Source organism: Equus asinus, chromosome 6 (genome assembly GCF_041296235.1).
Source record: "Equus asinus isolate D_3611 breed Donkey chromosome 6, EquAss-T2T_v2, whole genome shotgun sequence".
In the NCBI taxonomy this organism is placed as follows: domain Eukaryota; kingdom Metazoa; phylum Chordata; class Mammalia; order Perissodactyla; family Equidae; genus Equus; species Equus asinus.
The window spans coordinates 55,719,799-55,746,249 of NC_091795.1; the positions used below are offsets into that span (position 1 = coordinate 55,719,799).

Sequence of the window (26,451 nt, forward strand, 5' to 3'; positions counted from 1 at the left end):
TTCCATTAGAAGCTTGAAGCAGACAGAAAATCACTTTGACACTGACTACCCCTGGGAACTAAACAATAATACTGAGACTCTGATTGCCCGAAAGCAGCTTGCCTTGTAAAAACAAAAGTGTCTAGCCTAGTGGTTCTCAAACTGTAGCATACATCAGAACCACCCAGAGAACTTGTTAAAATGCAGATTGCTGGGCCCCACCCCCAGAAGCTCTGATTCAGTAGTCTGAGGTGGGGCCCAAGAATGAGCATTCTAATAAGTTCCCAGGTGATGCTGATGTTGCTAGTGGTCAGACCTTGAGAACCACTGGCAGATCCTAATGGGAGGCAGGACCCTACTGGGAAGCAGGACTCACAAGAGTGTCAGCACCTTGCACCCAAGCCCTGAAACTGAGAGTTCCTTTCATCCTGGCCCCACCCCACACTCAATAACCTGGTTCCAGAGAAGGTGAATGAGATGGAGAAGGAACTGTGGCTCTCAAACCTGCAATGAACCAGGACTGGAAGTGTTTGCTAAAAACCAAAAACAATGGATTTTTAGATGGTGGAAGTTTGATTTTTTTTTTTTCTGTTTTTTGTCAGGGGTTCTGTTTGCTATGCTATTTGGGTAATTATTTTTAATCTGAAAGGAAAAACAAGATATACCTAAGCTTTAAAATGCTGGAGTTATATTAATCTCAAAATTGCTAATTAAGTTCACCTACAAATATAAAAAATAAAAAATTCCATTTTACGTTTTGAGTTACATAGGAAGTTGTGAAACCCAAAAACGTGACAACACCTGAGCGCCCTCTGGTGGGCACTGAATTCTCCACTGTCCAAAGGCTGCAGGAGTGTTTCCTACACAAAACAATAAATGAGATCTCCATTATTTTTTGAACCCTTTGAAATCAGTGAATGTTTTGTATATTGAGGACAAATACAAAGAGAAAGATTGACTGGAGGAGAGAGATTTTGCAGAGCACTGTTATGAAAATAGAAGAAAACTAAATTTTAGATCAGAGATCAATCTAAATCAAATCTGTTACTCCACAAATTTTTACCCACTAGTTTTAGCTCCATTGATGATTCTTGCCTGAATAGTTATTATGACAACAGAAGATATTTTTACTCACATTATACATTCCAAAGCACTTGAGCCATATGTTAATATACAAAACTAGAATTATAGTAAACTTTGAAATTATCTCAAGTTATGAACCTTGTGCTGGTCTCACTTGAAAATGCCTATGACTTCTGTTGAAGTCACTAGCCTTATCTCCGTTTACCTGACATTTTTGTAAAGCTATCTTTTATATTTTGGAAAGTGTCCTAACCCACTGCATGGATCTCTCTGAATTACATACCTATAGGTTCAAAGCCAGGCCTTAAGGATTCAGCTCAGGACATCTTCAAAATATTAAGTCCAAAAGGTAATCTCTAGCACTTGCAAGATTGCTATTAACCACCAGCTGGATTAACATAACATGATATCAATGTTTCCTTACCAATCCTTCAAGTCCATCAGAAAAGCTGATGAAAATTTTGAACAAATTGTATTTTTGAACATAGTAACTGAATTAGACTTACATTTTGTAGTATTTCCTTCCTTTTAGAATTCTAACACTAATAGCAGCTAACATTTATTGAATGCTAACTATGTGCTATTCACAGCCTTACTGGATGAGCACTCTGGCTGTTTGCATGTTACAGATCAGGAAATTCAGACTTACAGTGGTTAGAACACTCACTCAAGTGCAAACAGCTAGTTAAGGGCAGAGCAGAGATTTAAACCCAAAAATTCTAACTACAGTCTTAACCAGTAAGACATACTGCCTCTCTCTCTCTTTTTTTTTTTTTTTGTTTAAGATTTTATTTTTTCCTTTTTCTCCCCAAAGCCCCCCCGGTACATAGTTGTATATTCTTGGTTGTGGGTCCTTCTAGTTGTGGTATGTGGGACGCCGCCTCAGCGTGGTTTGATGAGCAGTGTCATGTCCGCGCCCAGGATTCGAACCAACAAAACACTGGGCCACCTGCAGTGGAGAGCGCGAACTTAACCACTCGGCCACGGGGCCAGCCCCATTCTCTCTCTTTTTTTTTTTTTTAATCTTTTTACCTGTAATAAATAGAAAGACAAGTGGGGACACAGGTAGTCTTCTATTTGAAGGTGCCCCTGGTATTTTTACCACACCTTATCTTTATAACCCTCTTTCTCTATTAGATTCCTTTATATCTATAGAGGAAGCACCATCATCTCAATCCCTTATATTCCAACCATCTATAACCTTTGGCCTGAGCTCCACTCTCAAATGCAATGAAATGTCCGTCTTTTGCATCACTGGTCCCCTCTTCTCCATTCCTGTTTCTAGCATCCTGGTACTGTGTCCTGACGCTTTTCTCTACCTTCAATCTCTCTACCTCTATTTTATCTAATATAATACCTGAGATTATTCTTCTCAAAGCATGGCTCTGTTCAGATCATTGCCCAAGGCAAAGTCCAATGCCCATTGCACATAAAACCCAAAGGCCATTCATGACTTGGCTCCAACCCACCACTCCAGCCACATCCTCCTCATCCAGCTTTAGCAAATTCTTTAGTCACAAACAAGAAGCCCCAGTTGTTCTCAAACAATATCCTGAGAGTGTACATGCCTTCACTTGGACATTTCCCTTCCATCATATCCCTATATCCAGATCTTACTGACCCTTCAAGGCCTAGATTAAACACTTCCTTCCTTTTGATTCCATCCTTCTTGATTCTGCAAACTAGAAATTATTTCTGCTCCTCTGAGTTTTATTTCTACCTCCTCTGTGCCATGTATTATTTTCAACCTTATGTTACAGGACAAGTCCACGTGGGTTGTTGTCAAGCACCTCAAACTTCACATGACCAAAACTGACATCGTCGTCTCCCATACTGCAATCTTTTCAGAAACCTGGGAATCATCCTAAGCCCTCCTCCCTCACCCTCACCCATTTCTTTGAATCAGGGGCCAAATTTTGTACTCCCTGAACATCTCTAGCATTCACTCCCACTCAGTCCTCTGGTAAAGCCCTAGTTCATGTCCTCCTCATCACTCACGGAACTATAGCAATTAGTCTTTTTTCTCTTTTCTTGTTGTCTTAGCTTACCCCCTCAAATTCATCCTCCACACCGCCATATATAAGACGCCTCTTGGAAATTCAAATATCCACATCACTCCCTTGCTTAAACCTAAACCCATCTATAGTTCTCCACTGCCTACAAAGTGCAGTCTAAGATCCATAGCATAGAATCATCCATCCTCTACCATGTGTCCTACCACTTTCGACCTTCATTTTGCAATCTAGTAATATCAAATTGATTCCACTTCCCTGAACACATAGTTATTTTAAACTTCTCTCCCTTTGTTCTGCCTGGATTAATCTTTGCCTCAGTCTCCCCTGTTCCAGGGCTTCTGTGTTGAATTATCCCTGGGTATATCACACAGGACACACTTAGTTGTGGCAGCAGAGGCCCCTGGCACCCTCAGCCCCACTTCTGTACCTAGTGAAGTCATATCTGTTATTTTGGCTCAGTTTGAAATTCATCTCTCCCAGGAAACTTCTCTGGAATTCTTCAGTAGTCTGTGCACATGGCTTCTATTATAGCACCTTGTCATATTTTTTTAAATCATCTGGTCACGTGTTTGTCTCTCCTACCACCATACTTTAGGACAAAGACCATGACTGACTTAACTTTGTAGCTCTGACTCCTAGCCCAGTGTCTCATACATTAACTAAATGTTGGTTAAACTAAAATGTTATGTTCATGCCATCTCACCTTCAGGACTGTGATATGCTAGAGAGGAAGAATTCTGGCTTACAGTGCATATCTTTACATTCTCCATAGTCATCATACACAGAGCTGACTAAATATCGGAATCTCCTGAAAAGCTTTTTTTTTTTTTAAAGATTTTATTTTTTTCCTTTTTCTCCCCAAAGCCCCCCGGCACATAGTTGTGTATTCTTCGTTGTGGGTCCTTCTAGTTGTGGCATGTGGGACGCCGCCTCAGCGTGGCCTGACGAGCAGTGCCATGTCCGCACCCAGGATTCGAACCAACGAAACACTGGGCCGCCTGCAGTGGAGTGCGCGAACCCAACCACTCGGCCACGGGGCCAGCCCCCTGAAAAGCTTTTTTTTAAGTACAGTTTCTTGGAATTGAGTGTAGTACAAAAGTGGCATTTCATATCACTGAGGGGAAAGAATAGCAAACATTTCTCCAATAGTGCTCATTTTTACAACATACATATGATATAACGTGATCAATAGTTTAATAATTTGATTGTGGTAGGGAGCTAATGCTGAATGAGCAGAGAAAATATGTACAAAGCATAGGACACAGAGCCACTTTGCTGGGATGGCTGGCTACTCTGTTGGCATGTCCAATATTTATTTACCTGGGCATACATTTGCTCTTATGTTTACCTTTGGTGTTTACGAGGTGTGCTGCAAGCAAAATTGCCAGATCAAGGCCAAAGATTAAAGAGGAGAATCAGGTTCAGGAGTGAGTGGAATATAAAGAAAATGAAGAAGGTTTTTGTTGTTGTTGGTTTTAATATAATTTATTATTTTTAGCATTTAATAACTAAATATACTTATATTCAAAATTCCTTTATTATTAAAATCCCTGAAGCAAAAATAACTTGGTTATTGCCAACCTAAAACTCTCTAACTCCTAATTTCCTTTTTCTACTGAAACAACTGTTTTGATAACATACTTTATGTAGTGAGAAGTATCTTAGGAATGATACTATTGAGTTATAACAGAATAGATTATATTGAATAAATGGTGTTGAGACAACTGGCTGATCAAATGGAGCTTACAGACTAGGGGAGAAGGAAATCATTAAACAATGTCAAGATGACCAAACCTGAACTCATCTTTTGTCCCAAATCTGGCCTTCACATCTCTCCAAAAGAGGGACAATTGTTCACACCTCTCTACGACAGGCATACCATATCATATTTGACTCTTTTCACGCCTGCTCCCCAACATTCAATATCATTTAGTATTATCAATTCTACCTCCTAAGCATCTTGTGAATCTGTCCACTTTTCTCCCATGAACTTCTAACACCCCCGTTTAGACCTCCATCAACTCATGTCTAGATTTCTGCAATGGTCTCCTCGTGAGTCTCCCTCCTTACATTCTTGTGCTTTTCCAATCCTTTCTTACAAACCACAGCCAGAGTGGTCTTCCCAAAAATAAATTCAATCAGGTCACCACTCTGCTTATAACCATTCAATGGCTCCCCACTTACTGTAGGATAAAGAGCACACTCCTTAACATGGCTAACAGAACTCTGCCTTATCAGACCCCTTCTCTAGCTTCATCTCTTGGCACTTTCTTCCTCAAACATTCATATACAGACACAATGAATTTATTTCACTCTTCTCTTACTTCCTAGCTACTATATATGTGTTGCATGTGTATTAACCATTCTTTTTCTGTCCCTTTGCCACTTTCCTATTTATCAAGCAACTCTTTATTTCCTCTAGAAAGCCTTATGTGATAGCTCTCTCCACAAATTTGTGTTGTATTCTGATCTCTCTGTTCCCTATGTCGTCCTGTACTATGCCCATCATAGTTGCTACCACACTGAATTGTATTTATCTGTTTACTTGTCTCTTTTATCTCACCAGACTATAAACTCACTGAAGGTAGGGATTTTGCCTATCATATTTACTCTCACATCTCTCAGCTTACCACAATGCCTGGTACATGGTAGGAATTAGTAGTTAATTCATCAAATGGATGGATGGATAAATTAATGAATGAACACAGTGTCATAAGTGTTATAACAAAAAATCATCATAGAGTATTAAGATCACCTTCAGGTTCTATGATTCACTACAAAGACCCATAGGACACAGAGAAGCTGTTATGTTCACAGTTATGCTTTATTACAGCCAAAGATACAGATGAAAATCAGCAAGGGAAAAAGATGCATAAAGTAGAGTCAGGAGAAACCAAATGCAAGCTTCTAATTGTCCTGTCCCAGAGGAGTCTCACAGGCAGCACTTAATTCTCCCAGCAATGATGCTGTGACAATACATGCAAAGTGTTGCCAACCAGGGAAACCCACCTGAGCCTTGGTTCCAGAGTTTTTATTGGGGGGGTCAGTCATGTAGGCATGGAGCACCTGTATGACTGACCTTAGTTACTCAGTCTCCAGCCCCTCATCCAAAGGTCAAACTGATACAGAATAGCCCAAAGCCTAAGGCACAAAAAAACAGGCATTTACCGCAAATCACACTGTTAGCATAAACTATCTGGTGTGGCACAAAGTCTCAGGTATACAAAGACACTCTTGTTAGGAAGGATATTTCAAGGTCTCAGAGGTTATCTCCCCAGGAGGTGGTCCAGAGCCAGTACCGAAAAACCTTTAGAATGTGCAGGGTTTGGGCAACCTAGGCCTGCTGAGTTAATGCTTTACTTCTTATAGAAACTGGGGTTAGCTAAGGAAGACCTCCCTAGAGAAACAACACCTGAGATGCATGTTGAAAGAAAAGTATCATCCAGAAGAAATATAGGTGGGAAAATACCTCAAGCAAGTGTAGAAGAAGCATGAGCAAAATCACCAAGGCATAAGTGAGTATGGCTCTTTAGGGGACTGAAAATAGTTCATATGACTGAAGTCCCTCTATGCACGGATCCTCAAGCTTCCTTGAAGTTCCTCTTGCCACCATTCTCCCACCTGTATTTATCCTCTCTCTAGGATATCTTTTCATAAACTGGAAAAATGATTCTTACATCATCATATATTCTTCCCAATCTATTTTTTGTGGGACTTTTTGCCGTAAGTTTCACAAATAATTTCTTTCAAAGTATTATCTGCATCTATTTTGAAAGTCCAAAACTAAGTATTTATTATTTTCTTTCTTTCTTATAACAATCTTTCCTAGGGACAGTGACAATACTATACCTTAGTTATTTCCTGAGTAGGGGAGAATGATAGGATACCAGAAAATACTGGAAAAGAGGAATAAGTTAGTAACTCAAAATATAATCTCACTATATTTGTATGCCTCCTTGCAAATTTCTCAGGAGAGGACAGTCTTCCATATCATTTGAATTTCCCACAGCACATAGCTCATGAATTTATATTAGGCCAAGTCTGCATGGACATGCTCCCCTATTCTCAACAATTAAGTAAAATAATAAATGTGAAAATAGTACAGTGCCTATACTCCACAGACTCTATAAATTATTCTTGAAATTGAACTCTAATATTTTAAGTACTATTTCCAAATATACCTCTTCATAAAAAGGGTTAACAATTTTAATGTGTATAGAATTCAAGGCTTGAATGAAGTATACATTCTTAACAATCAAAGCAACCAAACTTCATGAAAGATAAAACTAAAACTAAAATTTTCCACAAGAAAATAGTGGGGGAATGGAAAGAGTTGAACTTTGATGGGAAGAATGGAGCAAACCAGCTGAAAAAAATTAAACTAAGCTATGTATCTAAGGCCAAAACCAAATTAAAAGAGACCTAATGAGAACTAGGCAGCAGCCTAAAAGAAATCTCACATGCCCTCTTCACCCTAATATTGCCATGTTGGGAGTCCATGGGGTCTGTATTTAAAGGGGAAAACGTGCAGGCATTTGCTACAGAAATTGCTGTTTTCTCATGTAATGGTATAAGCTCCATTAATGTTTAGTGGTAATGAGAATGATGCATACTGGAAAAAGACATAGGGATTGTTTAAAGGAAGAGAAAATGCAAATGTGGATGCCCAAATGGAATTTTTGTGAACTTACTAATTTTTGAAAGCTATTTGAAAGACTGAAAAAGACAACGAAATGTTAAAGCTAATATTACTGCTCAACTTCAAAGCCTCCTCTCTCATAAGATTGAGGCATGTGTAAAACCACAACAAGAGAAGTTTTATTTTAATTGTAAACATTTCAAGGAATGGTGCATGACCTTGAACATCATCTCTTCGAAAGATAACAAGCTGTGAGAAGCTAAAGGTTTGTGATTTTAATGAGGGTTAACAATGATAATGTAAAGCTACTTTGCACACAATAGTCCAATTATTAGCAACAGCTTGTGCCTGTCTGCAAAGCCACCTGTTTCATATCTAAGACACAGTAAGTATATTTTAATACAAAACTTTAAGTTACTCTAAGACATACTAAATTTGGATCAACGTTGTCATCTTATGCAATGAGCCAAAACTCGAATGTATGGATTGCTTCTCTCCTGATCAGTCTTTTGTGTGAGTTGTCAAAGGGAGAAGGAGAAAATTGGGTAAGAGATGGCTTTACGCTGTTCCTAAGCAAACATTAAAGTTAGCCTAGTCCAAAATCAGATCAAAGACATAATTATTCTGTTAAGAAACACAGAACAAATTTAAAGAGTCAGAGAAAATGTTAATATGGTCTGAAATTCCCACTAGCATAATCAACAAAAAACAGCTCCAAAAATCTCCTCCAAATTTTAATCCACGTTAATTACAAATGACAAACACAGTTAATATAAACTATAATGGTCTGACTAACTTGACTGAGCATGCAATTCAATGTTGGCAAGGTCAGGCTTTTATGCTCAATTACTGTTCCTTCATGCTGACTTTAAAGAAACTGTTTTGTGAGAAGGAACAATGATCCCACTATCCTAAGAACAACTAACCAACGTGAAAATTTAAATAACAATCCAGTGGGGAATTGCATTTAGTTTGAATCCTAAAGACACACAAATATACACAAAAGTCTATTTGTAAATTGATTCTATTTGTCACAATTCTGTAAAACTTTCTCCTAGCCAGTTTGTGGCAATGAATGAAGGCATCAGGAGTGTGGTCAAACACAGGAAAATCTATCCACTAGGCAAAATGACAATGACTAGTGGTGGTAGACGTAACAAATAACTAAAGTGGTGATTGGAGGTGTTATGACACAGAGGAACACCCACGAGACTCAGCATCCGGATAACGAACCTAGCTGTTTTAAGGTGTGGAGAAATTAGAGGTGATCCCATCATTGAGGCAGACTTCTTTTTGATTCTCTTTTATTGGGAAGTAAATTTCAGTACACCAAGAGATAAAGACAAGCTGAAAGGGTTTTTACTATCCCTTATTCTCCTCCAAAAATGTAGCAGCAAGTATTATCCTTGCATTACCTAACATGCTCCTACCCTCTGTTTTAAGATGGGAGTTTTTAGTTATCCAAATGATCCAGAGCCCCAAAACTGCTCAGTTCACTTTGTTCCTGGGGAAGATACAGAAGAGATGATTGCTACCTGCACCAGCAAGGCTGGATGACCATTACGAGGAAGGGAAATGTTCTAACCCCTGTTACTGCTTTCTTCATAGCAGAAAATGTGGGTCAGTGGTGGTACCAGTCAAAGCTTTCTTAATGAATCGATGACAATGATAATCGATGACAATGAGGAACAGGTATTTTCTTAAACTTTTCCTCTATTGTCTTATCTTCAGTACCTGAGGCCTATGAATTAAATTGACAAAAGATGGATTAACAGGAGAAAAGGTATACAAATTATATTGATGTTAACATTTTTATGCGCACAGGGGCTTCACAGAAAAGAAGTGAAAACTCAAAGAAGTGCTTAGATTCAGGGGCTGTACCATTTTAACAAATGGTGATAAATTATACAGAAGCAACTAGACAAAGGAAAGGGAGTTTTGGGCTTCTAGGGGGAATAAACTGTGGGAATGTGACTACGAAATAGAAGAGGGAAACTAATGGAAGATAAGAGTTATTTTAGTATGGTTTGTTTATGCAGACTTATCTGGGTGCCAGCCCTCCCTCTCCAGAGTCACTCTCCTCATCCTGGTATAGGAGAAGGAGGTAAATTTATGCCACCTTCACAAAAAGAAATTTATGCCCTGCTTTTAGGCAGACAAGGGGAGGGCAGAGAATTTTCCTGTATTTGGTGATTCTCACTTTCCTTCAGCTCAAAATAATCCTTATGCCAAAGTGGAATATTTTAGGGTGGCTTTTTTTTTTTAAGATTTTATTTATTTCCTTTTTCTTCCCAAAGCCCCTCGGTACATAGTTATATATTCTTAGTTGTGGGTCCTTCTAGTTGTGGCATGTGGGACGCCACCTCAGCACGGCTTGATGAGCAGTGCCATGTCCATGCCCAGGATCCAATCCGGCGAAACCCTGGGCCACCACAGCAGAGCACGTGAACTTAACCACTTGGCCACGGGGCCAGCCCCAATAATTTTTGTCCTTTTTTTCTTCTTTTTTCTTTAGCCCTGAGCTAACATCCACCACCAACCCTCCTCTTTTTGTTGAAGAAGATTGGCCCCAAGCTAACATCCGTGCCCATCTTCCTCTGTTTTATACATGGGACGCCTGCCACAGCATGGCTTGATGAGCAGTGCTAGGTCTGCATCGGGATCTGAACCAGTGAACTCAGGCCGTCAAAGCAGAACATGTGAACTTAACCACTGCGCCACCCAGCCGGCCCCAGGGTGGCATATTCTAAATGGCTTCATTATTTTACTTATTTATACATACCAATCATATATTATCTGCGAATTTTAACTGCAAATGTCAGAAGCCGAAAACAAATTCACTCAAAAAAAATCTACTGATTCACTTACCTGGATAAACTTTGTTAGAAAAATAATCCGTCTGACTGAATAAACCGGTTTCCCTTGAAATTCATGATCACAAACCTCAAAGAGCACACAGCAATGCACCAATGTCTAGAAGTCCCTTCATGCTTCCTTAGTAGATCCACTTTTCCATCTCCCAAAATAACCTCCTTCCTAAACTTCATATACTTTCTCTTCCCCCGCCGACTCTCAGTGGCTAGACTTGCCTCAAACTTCACTAAGAAGATTGAAGTCAAACAAATTTCCTTGATCCTCCCTTAGGCAAACCTTCAAACTCACCCGCATCTGCTCATACCCTCACCTTCTCTCCCATTACAGTGAAGAAAACTTTCCTCCTGCTATGTGTAAAACAGGATGTTGAATGAGGACTTTTCCTCCTGTACCAAAATTTAGGTTAAGGCTCAAAAACTGAAAATAATGAGTGATAATTACCCCAACATTCTATACGATATAAGACTTCACTTAAATAGAACCAGTCCATAATTATTAATTTCCTTCACCCATTCCAGCCAAAATAGAGAATATTTGAAATTTGGACATAGAATTGAAGAGAGTCAATGAGGTAGAGAATTGCCAGCCTAATCAGGAATGATGTTGTAGGGGAGGTGGACATTTCCTCTCCCCAAATGGGGGTTCGTCTGGCCGGAGAACAAATTAAATTCACATGAGACAGAATAGCAAGAGAAAATTAAACAAAGCTTTATGAGGAACCATGGCCCGGGGCCTTTCTTCCCGAAGGAAGAAAGGGCACCGAAGAAGTGGGGTGCACAGAGTGGTTATATAGCCCCAAACAGGGTGTTTCACATGTGATTGAAATGTCCCTCCCACAATAGTCACAAGATTGCCCTGTTGGCACAGTGCTTGATGGACACAGCAGGTAATGGTTTGCTATCTTGGTGGGTGTAGCAGGAGGCAAGTCTATGTCTGAAGCTGGGCAGTCACAGGTGAGCACAGCAGCAATTGGTTCCTAGCCTAAGGAAAGATGCTTAATCCTTAAGGAATGCCAAAGTTGGGAGGGGGAGGGAAGTCAGTTACAGGAGGTTACCAGACTAGCACAATAAAATGCAGATTTTAAGTCCTTGCCTTTGGTATTGATTAAGAGTTTTTGGAGAGTAGGTCATCGCCTTTCTTCTTCCTGGTACAGAGAGGGAGGCACCTTTTACAGATAGAGATTTACCTTACAAATGTAAACGTGTCCTAACAAAGGGCAAGTTCCATTCCTCAGAGCCTCCTTCCCTGTCCCAGTTTATCAAAAGCAATCAGCCTCAAATAATCCTGATGCCAAAGAGACATATCTTGGCGTGGCCAATTCCAGGTCCCCACAATGTGGTATTTTCCCTCCCCTCTCCATGGAGGAAGACGGAGCCATCCCACCCTCAACCAAACCAAGCAATGGGAGCCCAAGAGAACCACTGAGAGAGAATGAGGGAAATGGCATTTCCCTCCCCAAGTGGACATTTATTAAGCTGTAGAATAGCCCTGTGCTGACATGAAACAGGAGCAAACACAGTAAAAGAGCTTTCAGGAAGGCTTGACATGTCCCATAGAGCTGAAGAATTTGAATCCATTTTTTGATATTTGATTGCTGATAACTTTTAACCCTCACACTCCCTCATCCCCTTGTGCCCTACATCTTGGCAAGCTGATGAGAAAGCTTGAGTTCTCTCTCCTTTGGCACTAGTGGGAAATTCAAACCACATAAGCCTCTGCCCACCCACACATAGGGACCCTCACTCCAGTCCTATATCATAACCATATTAAAAACTCCAGGCCAGCATCCTTTCCTTGCCCTCTCAAGCCATTTTCAGACCAGCTTGTGAAGTCTGACATACTCCCTCCAAAAAGTCTCATTATGCAAATAATAAACCTTTTCATACCCACTTGGGGCATGTGTGTGTGTGACATCAGTCTTGACATCCAAAACAAATTTTGGTGAGGGTCCACCCTGCTACTTCTAAGTGGCCACACAGGGACATTTAAGATATAGACACTAGTGCTTGCTTCCCACATAAGAGAATTTGGAATGTAGAGACTTACTGGAGCCACCTGCAATGACAAGGCAAGAAAAGAGGTCAGTTTGACACAAGCTTCAATTCTACCTATTTGGAGGGAAAGGATGTGTGAGTTTGTGGGCAAAAAGAACCCAAGGAAGCCATTTTGATGGTACTTCACCCAAGAGGGCTAAGAACCAAAATAAGAGGATCTCAGCGTTGAGAAGCTGTGCAACAGACAACAAGGAGCAGAAGCTGAGAAGATCCCAAAAGGTCACCCAGAGAATACCTAGATTAGGAAACTGAGCAATTTGGTGGTCCCAGCAGAGGTGACCAGACAACCCCCACACACACCCCATAACAGAGCTAGCTTTGGGATGTCTGTAGTAATGGTTGACATGAAAAACAGCCAGTGTCAAATAAGAACACCATTGGCTCCAGAAACTGAAAACTTTCATCCCTCTTCTGCTCCCTCCTCCTGTGTCCCAATCCTGAAAGAGCCGTAAAAATTATGGACGCAGGAGGAGGCTAAAAAAAAAACAGTGAAAGAACAAATTATACCCTTTCTTCACTTCTCTGGACTAGTGGAGAGGAGAGGTTTTGAATTGCATGTGAGACCTGTGGTTTCTGCTTAGGATGCAGAAATCTGGAAAAAGTATCCCACCCTTGTGACAATAATAACAATAACAACAGTAGCAACAAAGCCAGACAATCTGAAAATTCACAACTCTCCTAGAACCCATCAGAGAGCTAAGAGCATCCAACTAATCTGAAATCTAAGAAAAGAAAAGAGCCTCCAGTGAGAGAAGAGGATGAGCCATTGCTTACCTGGCACAGTCACCAGCAGACACTGGTAAGAAGAATTCAACTAAATTTTTTAACCAATTGCTAAAGGCAAAGTGTGGGCTATGGAGAGAATATAGAACCCCTGGGGGTTGCAGACACAAAAGGAATTTGCAACTACTCACAGGATCTTCTCTGTAGACCTCACTGGGCACTCACAAAAAAGACTAGGGTAAGATCAACAGTCCTGAGAAAGTGTCCCTCATGATGCAGGCTTGGGGAAGAAGGACAGAAGCCACTGCAGGAAAGGTGGAAGCCCCACTGGATCCTTCTCCCCTACCTCTCCTATATAAGGAACAAAAGCCTTATACACTGTGAGAAGGTAGCAAATACTATCACTCTAAGGCACTGGGAAAACCCCCAGGTGAGAGAAGGAATAGAACATAACCTTTTACACCCTGCAGAAGCAGCAGAATACATGCTTGGCCCAGAATTACAGCTGGGAGAGGGGCATGAGCACAGAGATGCTACTCCCACCCAAAAACCAGGGACACAATACCTTCCTAAGACTGAGGGTCAATTAGAACAGCATGGCCCCTCAGCTCCCATCTCCAGGGTAACAACCTTCTAGGAACAAGTAACAGTGGTCTACTGCTGGGAGAGTGTACAGAAAGACCCTCTCTGAGGAGCAGTGCACAGGGAAGCAGGAAACAGAGGGCATACTCAGATGAGTTCTGAAGAGAATTTAGTGAAAGGGCTATTTACAGACTATTTACTAGATTCTGAAACTAACAATTAGAATGCTGAGGCACAGAGGGATAAGCAACAGTGGGAAACTGCTAAGGCTTGAAGTGGCAAGGAGAAGAAACAGTGTAATTGGAGTGATAGCTAGAGCCAAGAAAGCTGGGCCACCTGGCAAGTGCTGTAGTGACAGGCGGATGCAGTCAATGCCACACCATAAAGAATTATGGTTCCATATTTTTAGTTTCTCTCTCTTCTTGCCCTCTGATATCCTGCTGGTGCCTCCTGTTGGCTGACCCAATCAAAAGTCAGAGGGCCAGGGAGCTGGGGTGTTTCAATCCATATATCAGCCACTTCGGGCACGGAGCAGAGCTGAGAAGGGTAGTGAATGGATGGAGTGGGTGCAAATGGAAAATACCCAAAATAATACATCCTAGCTTTCCTCCTGCATCAACACTGGCTCCATCTCCACAGCCTTGGCAGCCTCTCCCTCCTCAGGACTTAGACCCAGGCCTTCTTCTCTTTTCTCCCTACCATCTCTCTAGGTGATATCAGGCATTTCCATGGCTCGTGATGTCATTGGTATGCTGATTACTCACATATTACTCTAGTCGTCTCCTTGAGTCCTACGCTAAGATCCAACTGTCTTGACAGCTACTCTTGAGTACCCCAGATACTGCATTTCTGACCCATCTAAGCTTATTAATAGCCTTAATTCCCCTCTCCCAGTATCCAATTCATCAGCAAGTCCTATCAATTCCAACGCTAAAATATATTCCAAATCTGTCCATCCTTTCTCCTTGTCACATTTGCCACCCTATTACTCCTAATCTTTACACTTCTCTCTTGTCCTCCTCCAATCTATTCTGGACTCAGCAGCCAGAGGGACCATCTTAAAATGTAGACTAGATCATGCTGCTTCCCTCTTTAAACTTTCCAGTGCCTTTCTCTCCTACTCCATCTCTGCAATACTCCTACTTACTGTTCTCTAGCCACACTGGCCATTCTGTGTCCTCACAGAAGCCAAACTCTTTCCTGACTCAGGGGCAACCCTCCTCCCTGCAAGTTGCTGCTCCCACCTGGCCCCCATGTTTCAGAAGCTGTCTCTTTCTTATCCTTCAAAGCTGCTTAAATGTCTCCTCGTCAGGAAGGCTTTCCCTAGCCATCTTACTTGAAGTAAATTCTCCCTCCAACCTGTTATTCTCAATCTTCGCACCTAGTTTATTTCCTTCTTAGCCTTAATCACAGTCTAATTTTTCTGTTTATTTGTTTGGTTGTGTTTTTGTCAGACTCTCATTCTAGACTGCAAGCTCCAAAAAGCAGGGATTATTATGTCCAATGACTGTCTCAATACCCCTATATCCCCTAAGCCTAGCATAACGCCTGGCATAACTCAGGTATTCAATAAATATTATAAAACCTTATTACGTTTTCCATGTGCCAGGGATTATGCTTAGTTCCATAAAAATGAGATTGCATTTAAATCTGCATAATAATCCCAAGAGGTAGGTACTGTTATCATTGTCATTTCAGAAATGAAACTGAGGCATAGGAAGGGTAAGCAACTTACCAAGAGTCACATGTTTAGGAGGCGAAAGAGGTGAGATTCAAACCTAGACAATCTAATGCCAGAGCCAGCACTTTTAATCACTATGCAACACCTACTCCCACATTCACTTCCATGCATGAAATATGACTATATGAATTAATTAAGTGGAAGGACAGACATAAATTGTACCCATAAGTCAGCCTGGGGAAATCAGAATGGATAGTAATGAAGCTGAGACCTGAAAACTGAGTTTGACAGATTAATACATGGAAGGGAATGGGTGCCAAGCATCGAGAATCCTACATGCAAAGACACAGAGGCAGGAGAGAGGGTGGTATGTTTGAGCAGAACAAGTAGTTCAGTTTACCTGGCAAATAAAATGAGGAGAGGGAGGGAGGGAAATAGGGTAGTAAGTCGAAATCGATGAGGCTAAATAGGAAATACTTAGAACCCACACAAGCAGTTTAGATTTTATCCTGTAGATTAAAGATTTAGGAAGCCACTGAAGAAACAATCAGGATGGAGACACAATTAGATTTACGATTCAGAAAGATCCCTCTGCCAATGGTGTAGAGCAGTCTTTCTTAAAGTTGAGTAGGTTACATTCTTTCCAGAGAAAAAATTTTCATGGACTCCTTCAGTGTCTGCTGATACTTCTTATTATGTTGCTTAAATACTTGGAAATATATAACAAGACATAAACTCCTTATTCTTGTAGCTCTTAGACAGTCATAAAACTAAAATAAATGTATCTACTGTCTAAACCAAACTGCAAACCAAATTAAATTTCAATTAACAATAATTTAATGCAATGATGTTTCACTTAAATGAAATTGTTACTCAGAGCATGTAGTGGTATTAACTTTTTTGATGCAGGTTCATTGGAGTTTGAAGAAAAGAGAAAAGGAGATCTGAGAAACATTGCTGATGAATTTAAACTGGATAACTTTTAATGTCCTTGAAGACTTATAGGTAAAGAAATTCCTTTTAAATTACACTTTGGCTGTCAAACAATACTGTGCAGAACTATACTTCTAGAATGTCACATTTCAGATTGAACCTCATGGATCATAGCTTCAGTAATTAAAACCACAAGAATTTAAACTTTTTATATTTTTATTTCTATGTTAATCTTAAAAAGCTTAGTATAAACTCCTGGATCATCTGTATGACTACTTCATAACAAAGCTACACCACAAGATTTCAGAACCCACTTTTGCCTTTGAGTTTCTGATCCACTTACTACCATTTCAATTATTTTGTATTGGTGTGAGGAAACAGGTGGGCTTAATATGTAAATAGTGCCTTCTAGCATTAGCAGCTGGATGAAAGCTAACTGATCCATGTATTCTAAAGGAAAGACAGTTGTTTGGTATTTCAGAGGAGATTAAAGAGAAAATTAAGAAACGGCTGGATCAAAGCTGGATCTACCATTTATAGTGCTGACAGTGTGCCAGATACTGTGACAAACCTCTTACATCCTCTATCACATTTAATCTTTACAAAAACCCTGTGAGATTCACAATATTATCCATTTCTATAGACAAAGAAACTGAAGTTCAGAGAGCCAGGGTCAGATAACTAGTAAACGACAGAGCCAAGATTGGGACCACTCAGGACTAACTGCAAGTCTATGCTCTGAACTATTAGGCAATACGCCTGAATGAAAATGATGATATGGTACTTAAGCACATTACCAAAAGGTGATTTAGTATTCCTTTTTTTGTAAATCCAAAGTCATGTTGTATTATGGCAAGTAGATTCTGACAGACTTGTCATCATGATAGGTTTCAATGGGTTGGTCTTGAAAACACAGTGGCAACATAAGGTAAACACAAAGGTGGAGGAAGAGGCAAAGACTACTTTAACACTAAATACCCATAGACAGAGTTGTCGTAATCCCTTCAATTGGCATGGAAATTCCAAATCAGTGATAATAGCTCATGAAAGCAAGGAGTCAGGAAAGCAAAGGTGGCTGCCTTGCCACCAAATCATTTTTCTGTTTGGAGTGCCACATTTTTAGTTCTTAAACCATGCTGGAGTGTGTGTTGGGTTTTGTTTGGATATCTTTTGGGAAGGGATTTATAACCTTAAAAGAGAAATAAGACTCTCATAATAGAAAAATGGTCATTGGTTCATTCAAAGATTTTCTAACAGACTGGATTAAGAGGGGTGGGAGAAATTTATCCACCTGCTAACATTTTGTCAAAGTCAAATTCCAAAAACATTTTTTTCATTTTCCAAAACATTTTTTATATAAAGCTGACATTTTGCATTTAAGAGTTGGTCTAGAAAATATTAACATTTGACCAAAAAGGGCAGAGAAATGAATTTTTAAACATTAACAATGGAAATGATGAATCAAAATAACGATAAAGATATCTAAAATAATGATATAGGTCAATAAGAAATGAAATTAACTTACTAGAAATAAATTAATGCAAACCTTTGCAGTAAAATATTTGTTGTGTGAAATTCATAAAATAAAAACCAGGGCCGAGGAGGGCAGAGAGAGATCTCTTTCCATGATCCACCACACAAATTCTCCTAATTCTTATCTCACAGAGGCCATATAGTAATAATGTGTTGTCTGATGACTTCTATTATTACCATATTTACTCTACTTATTAAACACATTCTTCTAGGACTTTCTTTTAAACTACAATAGCAAAAAACAAACCAAAAAAACCCGTTAGTTTTATAACTGACTTCCATTGGCAGGTACTGAAAGAAGAAAGATACGGTGTCACAATCGCGTTCAGACAGGTTTGACCCTCTCTAGTCTTCGTAGAAAACGGCCAAAGTTTCCGCTTCAGCGGCGTTCCCCAGAAGCACCACGGAAACGAAACTGCATCAAGCTCCGCCCCACTATCTGCAGAGTGAGCCAATCAGGGCGCAGCCCGGGTTGATCGCGTGCCGGGTGTCATGGCGGCCTGCAGGCATTGCTGCTCGTGCCTCCGGCTCCGGCCCTTGGGTGATGGTCCCCTCCGTCTGCCAGGCCGGGATCGGGCGCTCACCCAGATGCAGGTGCGAGCACTATGGGGTGGCGCGGGGTCTCGAGCCGTGGCCGTGGACTTAGGCAGCAGGTAAGGAATGGCGTGCGTTCTCTGTCCTTTCACGAGGCGTCCTGTCTGGCCAGCCCAGGTACATTCATCTCCTAGGGTAGGAATCAGGGAACCCAGATCTCTTTACCCCAAACTTAATTCCAAGTTTTCCTTTCCTGGTTTGGAGTTTGTCTCCTAGCATCGTAGCCCTTCCCGCACTGTCTCAGCCTCATGTCCTTTGCTTCTTGGCTCTCCCCCTTGCCCTGTTCTGGGCTTCCTTTCTCTAGCTGAGTCTGCCCACCTGACTTCCATTCTCTTTACTTCCGGGGACTCCTGTACTCTGAAATGGGAAACGTCCCACCTCGGGATAATGAGTTGACAATGGATGCTAGATCATTCAGTCTAATTTATTGCCCAAAAGCCTGGCCAGTATGACCCTGGATAAGAAGGGAAGGGAAACGTCAGCTTATTGAACACTAGTTATATGATACTCTCTTTTTAAATCTGCAGTAAAGGTTCTATTAACCCCATTTTATAGTTAAGAGTACAGAGGCTCAGAAAAAGTTAAGTAAGTTTCTCAGTCATCAAAGCTACTACTATGAAACTAGGTGGATTTTGAACTTGTGTTTCTCTGTTACAAAGCCCATACTTTTTCCAGGGGTCTGTTTGCCTGAATTCACGTCTAAAGTCACTATTTAAAAACTCCTACTTGAATCATTTTTAGAACAAATAAAACTAACGCTTACTTTATATATGTACATGTTTAACATGTACTTTAGAACAAATTTGACCCTAGTTCATACAAAGAGCTGGAAAATCTAGCTTTGGATCCAGGCCTTCCTCCCTAACTTACTGACTGATCTTGGACAAGTTACTTCACCACTTTTTTCACAAAATGAAGAGACTGGATTAGATCAAAGGCCTGCAAACTTGTTCTGTAAGGGGCTAGATAGTAAATATTTTAGGCTTTGTGAGCTGCATACTGTCTGTCACATATTCATGTGTGTTTACAAACCCTTTGAAAGTGTAAAAAACATTCTTAGCTGAAAGGCTGTACAGAAACAGGCTATAGTTTGTTGACCCCTAGACTAGATGATCTCTAAGGCTCTTTCCACCTCTGGCATTCTTTGATTCTGAGTTTTTGAGGGAGTGGGTATCTCTTCCATTCTTCAAGGACTCAATAGTCTTCGTTGAAGAAATGCACCAGAACATTTCATTCAACAGACACCTACTATGTGCTAGGGACTCAAAGTAACAAGATCAGCCCCTGCCCTCCAAATTTCCCATAAACAAACTACTTTGATTAGTCAACCTGAACCTTTTTTGTAACTAGTTCTTTTTAACCTGTATCATGTGTTGTGACAACTAGATTCATAAATATCATACCTGCTGAGTAAATCAATTCTTTTAGCTTTGTCATAAGTTTGTTGTTTGGAGCATTTGAGTGGCTACTATGTAACATGCACTTTATATTTGTTATCATATGTACTCTTCACAATGCCCTAGGAGGTGGATACATACTACTGTGGTAAGTGTTTTTCAGATAGTGTATTTAATACTCACAGTAACCTTTGAGGCAACTATTTGATTTTCATTTCAGCAAGCTTTTATTGAGCATCTACTTTGAACAGGGCACAGGAGATAGAGTCTGATGAGGGAGTAAGATAAACACAGGTTCAGTATTGGGAAAATCACTGTGGGAGAGGTCTGGACAAGGTGCTAAGGGAGCACAAAGGCATACTTATCCCACCCTAAAGCTTGCCATTGGAGGTGAATCTTGAAGGGCGAGGAGGAATTAGCAAGGAGAAAGCAGATAAAGTGGCAAGTATAGTTACAGAGAAGTGAGAGAGTGCATTTGAGTAGTTACAAATAACTCACTGTGGATGGAGCAAAAGGTGAAATGTGAGTTTAGCAACATGTGCGAGGCTAATCTTAAGGGTAGGTTTTTGTTTTTGTTTTTGTTTTATATTACTGAATTTTTCTTGGTAGAAGTTGGGGGAGGTGGTTACATTCCCTATCATTCTGCAAATATTTCTAAAAATGTTCATTAAGCATCTCTCTCCCTGGAGTTCTACTTCCTGTGGCAGGTGGCTCCTCTCTTCCCTTTCTCTGTTTCTCAGTTACCACCTCCCAGTCTTCTCCCTACCAATAGGATCTCCCTGCTCATCTTATCCTTTTTATTATTTATTTTTTCAAAAGTAGTTTTTAATTAGGTATTCACTTACATGGTTCAACATTTAAAAAGCCCAAAAATCTCCTCATACAGTTCCATAGCCACCCAGTTCCAATCCCCAGAAGCTACTGATGTGTTATCAATTTTGTACGTATTTAGAGCTATCTGATACATAAAATATAGGAGAGTAAATTGGTAAGAGGTAAAATCAACCATGAAATACAAAAGTAGTAACAGTTTTGCACCAAAAACAGAACTAAAAGTGCAGGGACAGAAAAAAATTACATAGGTTAGTTAACATCAGCTGAAATCATGAGATATAATGGAGAGTAGCCACCTGGTTCTTTGCATAATATAAATTGCAAACACCTGGAAGAAAAACAGTTTGAATTAGGGCAGTCACCAAGGCAGGACCATAGGACTATCTGGTGAGCGACCTAGGACCCCTAAGGAGACACTGGGTAGACTCAACAGAGGGAACAAAGAAGGTAGAATTTGGTGTTTGAATAAATATATAAATCCAAGAATGCATGTTTGAGAACATCTTGGGTACTGCAGACATGTTTGTTTTTCTCACTGATTTGATCAGTCCCCATTGTAGATATATTCGCGTTAGAAGCTTAACAGTGCTTCCCTGGCTCCACTTCTCTGCCTGTTGATACAAGAGGGCTGGTTCTTAGCCAGGGAGGGGATAGTCCATTGGCTCATGCTGTTGAGTACATGTGCTCTCTTCTTTGGGACAATGCTAGTGCCTACATATAGATGGGGCCATGTACCTGGTTTTCACCAGTGGAAGCTGAGAAGAAGTGATACATGTTATCCTCAGACCGAAGTGGTCAGAATATGCCACTGTGGGCAATCCCAAAAATTCTGGGTCAAGATCCCCATCAGTGGAATAGAACTGTAGCTTTCACAGCTCTTCTCTGTGTCTTGGGCCCACTTCAATCTATTTAGAGATACTACCCACCCCATCACAGGTATCACTCAGACATTCATAATTCACATTAGTAGATGGAATTCCAATTCCTGGTATGTCTTGAGAAGTACTGGTAGCATATTCTTTTTTAGGATCAAACAAAATTTCAAGACCCCAAATTTACGCTTGACCACATAAAACCTTAATTTAATACAGTCATGAGCTGCATAACGATGTTTCAGTCAACAACAGACTGCATATATGACGGTGGTCCCGTAAAATTAGTACCATATAGCTTAGGTGTATAGTAGGTCATACCATCTAGGTTTGTGTAAATGCATTCTATGATGCTAGAATAATGACAATATCACCTAATTATGCATTTCTCAGAACTTGTCCCCATCCTTAAGCAGAGCATGACTACTGATTTCAGCAGTAGGTGGGTGGTGATCTGATGCTACTTTCTGTCTCTGTACATTTGCCTATTCTGGGCATTTCATATGAATGGGATCATATGATATGTGTCTTTTGTGACTGCCTTCTTTCATTTAGCATAATGTTTCCAAGGCTTATCCATGTTGTAACAAGTATCAGTAGTTCATTTTTTTTTATGGCTGAACAGTATTACACTTTATGTGTTATACCACATTTTGTTTGTTCATTCATCAGTTGACAGACATTTGAGTTGTTTCCATTTTGGGGCTATTATGAATAATGCTGCTGTGAACGTTCGTGTGCAAATTTCTGCATGGATATGTGTTTTCCTTTGTACTGGTGACCTAAGTCCTTTTGTATTGAATTTTTATTTTTAAACAGAAAATTAGAAATATCCTCTGGAAAACTGGCCAGATTTGCAGATGGCTCTGCTGTAGTACAGGTAAAAAGTCTAGGTTTTTAAATTTTCGTCTTAAAAACGGTTATGGAGACCAGTACTGACTATCTTTATAACATAATGTAACTTAGAATTGTGGTGCTGGAAATTAATTCAGACCATTTCTAGTGTCAGAACCATTCCAGACAACTAGGGAGTCAGAGGGCTGGATATATTAAGATCTCTTCCAAACTTGGGGTTCTCTTTTATTCTGTTAATAAATTGTAATGCTTTTCTAGAGAAAGTGATTTTACTGTTTTCTTTAATACTAATATTTAGGAAATTTTTCTTTATGTATAACCTAAATTTCCTCATAAGAAGTAGAAAATCAATTGGATGTAACTAAGCTATCAGTGAACCTTTTCTCCTTTTAGTTCTATTGCTTTCGAAAAGCTCAGTGACTATTCTAATATAGATCATGATCATGTAAAAGAGATCAAGGTTGGACTATTTGTGAATTATTATTTTCATTGTCATTGAGTCATGGAATAACAGTTCTCTTTCCTTGGGTTTAACTGGAACGAGGTTTCATTCAGTCACTACTTATATGTTAATATGAGTTTAAAGGAATTTACCAGTGTTGTTTATATTTAAGTCAGGTGACACTGCGGTGATGGTCACAGCAGTCAGTAAAACAAAACCTTCACCTTCCCAGTTCTTGCCTTTGGTGGTAAGTATTTACTGATTTACCTGAACTGTAATATAGCATAAATGTAGAATTTGTGATATTTTTGTACAGTGTAATGTGTGCAAAATGTAAACTTCATACAACAAAGGATTTTCCTTGTTTGATACTGAGTCATTAAACGAATTTAAATTGATTGCTTCATAACCACTTCTCATAGCAGTAAGCATAGTTTAGAATGTCCAGATGCGTTGAGTTGACAAGAACAGTGGAAGTGCATGAGTCCTTTGATGTTGAGTGAACATTGCTTTCATAGGTTTTCCTTCAGTATGATTCTGCAAGTATATGTTTAGTGAAGAGTTAGGATTTTTTGGCTTCTTTCTATTATGAAAAGGGGAATGCAGTTACAATTAACAGAGTTTATACAAAAAAGGCAATGTTTGACTTGCCCAGAATAAGCTACTGTGGGAAGTAGTGAGGCTAGATAGTCATCTGACTGCTAAGTGAAGACTTTTTTTAAAATCAGTTTGCTGAAACATTTCTCCTTTCCCCAAGAGATACAAAATACTAAAAGTAAATAAAATCCTCTTAGTCTGGAATGTGTTGTTAGCAGCCTCAGGAGAATTACTATCAATATAGTAGTTCTTGGGGGATAGTTTGTTATTACAAAAAGGAGTCAAATGAATTTCATTTTTTTCATTGCTACTTCAGGTTGACTATAGACAGAAGGCTGCTGCAGCAGGTAGAATTCCCACAAACTATCTTAGAAGAGAGATTGGTTCTTCTGATAAAGAAATTCTTACAAGTCGAGTAATAGGTAAGATATTAAGATAGAGGCATTAACCGTCTTTGATATTTCTGTGTTAGCATCTCTTCTCTTCCATCTGTGTTCTACAGTCTCTCTTGAATTTTTCTTCATTACATGAACACCACCTGAAATTATTTACTCTCTGTATCACCTCATTTAAATGTGGGCTCCATGAGAGAAAAACCTTTCTGTTTGTTCACTACTGAATCCCTTGTACCTGGTATACTACCTGGCACAAAACAGGCATTCAGTAAATATTTGTTGACTAAACAAATGAATCTCTATTGAGCATATAAATTCTGTGGCTCACGGCTCTCTGTTGAACCTATCCCTAGTATTTTTCATTTTCATGTTCCGTATAGTAATTCTTTTTTTTTTTTCCTGCTTTATCTCCCCCCCCCCCCCCGCCCCCCGTACATAGTTGTATATCTTAGTTGCAGGTCCTTCTGGTTGTGGGATGTGGGACGCCGCCTCAACGTGGCCTGATGAGTGGTGCCATGTATGCGCCCAGGATCTGAACCCTGGGCCGCCACAGCAGAGCACGCGAACTTAACCACTTGGCCACGGAGCCAGCCCCTTATAATTCTTGAAAGCATTATATTCATTAACCACTGAAATATGTCTATAATCTTTCAAATCTTTGATATCCTTAAATATTGTAGGATCATATGTAGTTTATAGCTCTTCTACACATAAATTGCTAGTGTGTGTAGTTATATGCATTTGTCAGACACAGAATGCCAAGGAAGGATTTTCTTTTGGTCTGCTCTTAATCTTTCCTATTCTTTTTTTTTAAGATTGGCCCTGAGCCAACATCTGTTGACAATCTTCCCCTTTTTTTCCCTCCCCAAAGCCCCAGTGCATAGCTGTATATCCTAGTTGTAAGTCCTTCTAGTTCTTCTATGTATGATGCCACCACAGCATGGCTTGATGAGGCATGCAGGTCCGCGCCCATGATCCAAACCAGCAAGCCCCAGGCCATGGAAGTGGAGCACATGAACCTAACCACTAAGCCCCTTAATCGTTCCTGTTCTCTCCTCTACTTATATATGAAAAGTTGCTCCTCAATTTTAGAATTGTGTTTTCTTGCCCTAGTAATTTTTTCTTGTTAGGGCATGGTGTGTATTAATTGAAGCACTGACATTCATCTATGTCCTCTCAGTAAATCAGTCCAAGGGATTTTTTTATTTTTATTTTTACTTTTTTCTTGACATTGAATAGCTAGCTGTATTATTTTTTTAGCCTGGTGTTTAATGGGGAAAAGTTTTGAACTGGAAAACAACTTCTGTCAGTACTATTTAATGTCTTCTCTTTGTTTTGTTTTGGCAGATCGTTCAATTAGACCTCTCTTTCCAGCTGGCTACTTTTATGATACACAGGTAGGTTCTGCTTTAGGTTTATTTGTTTCCACTTCAATCAAAACTAACTTAAGGAATCTCTATAATACCTCCTAGGCTAAACATTGTAAAGAATACACAGTAAGAATTTTTGGTGATGCTGCTGCATTTTATATTGTTTTTTAAAAAAGATGGCTAACATTTACTCAGTGTCACTTTGTGCTGATACCTGAATTATGAGTAGGCATTAGCCAGCCAAGGAGTTTGGGGAAAGCATTGCAGACAGATGGAATGGGAAGTATGAAAGCCCTGAGGCAGGAAAGAAATTGGTGAGTCTGAAAGAAGGAAGGTCATTGTGATTGAGGTGGGTGGGGATAGATGAGGCTGGGCCATACAGGTCATATTAGTAACAGTGGCTAGAATAATCAAAACAACTTATCTTCATTACCTTTCTTTATTAATGGGTCCTCTAAACCTCTGCTTTGTTATATTTTAATAATTTCTGAAATTATTTTCTTTCAGAATAATGACCCATATACATTTTATTTGATAAAAAGAAATATGCCCTGCAAATAGGCCTTTGCAAGGATGTCACAGCCTCAAGAAGTTATTTTCTTTAGTGTATAACGTAGGCTTATTATTGCAGTGTAAAGTAATTCATTGGTTTGTTTTCTCTATGCTTACAAACAGAAGACAAAAATACTTTTATGTAATAGAAATAGCCAACATTTACTGTGTACTTGCAACATGCCCAGCATTGTGGTAAATGCTTTACACACAATATTTCCTGTAATTTTCCAGGAAACTTTTAGGAAGACGCTGCTATTGTTTTTCCCTTTTAAAGATGAGGAAACTTTTGAGGCTTGATTTAAGGAATTTGTCCAAGGTCAAGCGTGTAGTTAAATGATAGCCAGAATTAAGGGTTTGACTATAAAGCCCATACTTTTAACCATATAGTGCTGCTATAGTTTAGGCCAAGATGTTCACGTAAATGATAATCCTGCCAAAACAAGT

The 26,451-nt window shown here is 39.7% G+C and overlaps 1 protein-coding gene and 1 long non-coding RNA gene across 6 annotated transcripts in view; one reads left to right on the forward strand and one right to left on the reverse strand.

The window, feature by feature from the left end:
• LOC106832303 (uncharacterized) overlaps window positions 1–26,451 on the reverse strand; it is a 387,667-nt gene that overhangs the window by 302,398 nt on the left and 58,818 nt on the right. The window contains exon 3 of one of the 4 annotated variants that reach the window (XR_006529128.2): window positions 18,682–18,820. The exons of the other annotated variants lie outside the window; for them this stretch is intronic. This is a non-coding gene — a long non-coding RNA (uncharacterized lncRNA). Of the gene's footprint in view, window positions 1–18,681; window positions 18,821–26,451 lie in introns of those variants that run through there. 4 annotated transcript variants of the gene reach the window in all.
• PNPT1 (polyribonucleotide nucleotidyltransferase 1) overlaps window positions 18,589–26,451 on the forward strand; it is a 44,599-nt gene continuing 36,736 nt past the window's right edge. The window contains exons 1-5 of one of the 2 annotated variants that reach the window (XM_014843021.3): window positions 18,589–18,749; window positions 22,613–22,673; window positions 23,263–23,337; window positions 24,004–24,109; window positions 25,430–25,479. In XM_014843021.3, the coding sequence (XP_014698507.1) occupies window positions 18,589–18,749; window positions 22,613–22,673; window positions 23,263–23,337; window positions 24,004–24,109; window positions 25,430–25,479 (453 nt within the window). The remainder of the gene's footprint in view (window positions 18,750–22,612; window positions 22,674–23,262; window positions 23,338–24,003; window positions 24,110–25,429; window positions 25,480–26,451) is intronic. The other variant, XM_044772480.2, reaches the window with a different exon arrangement.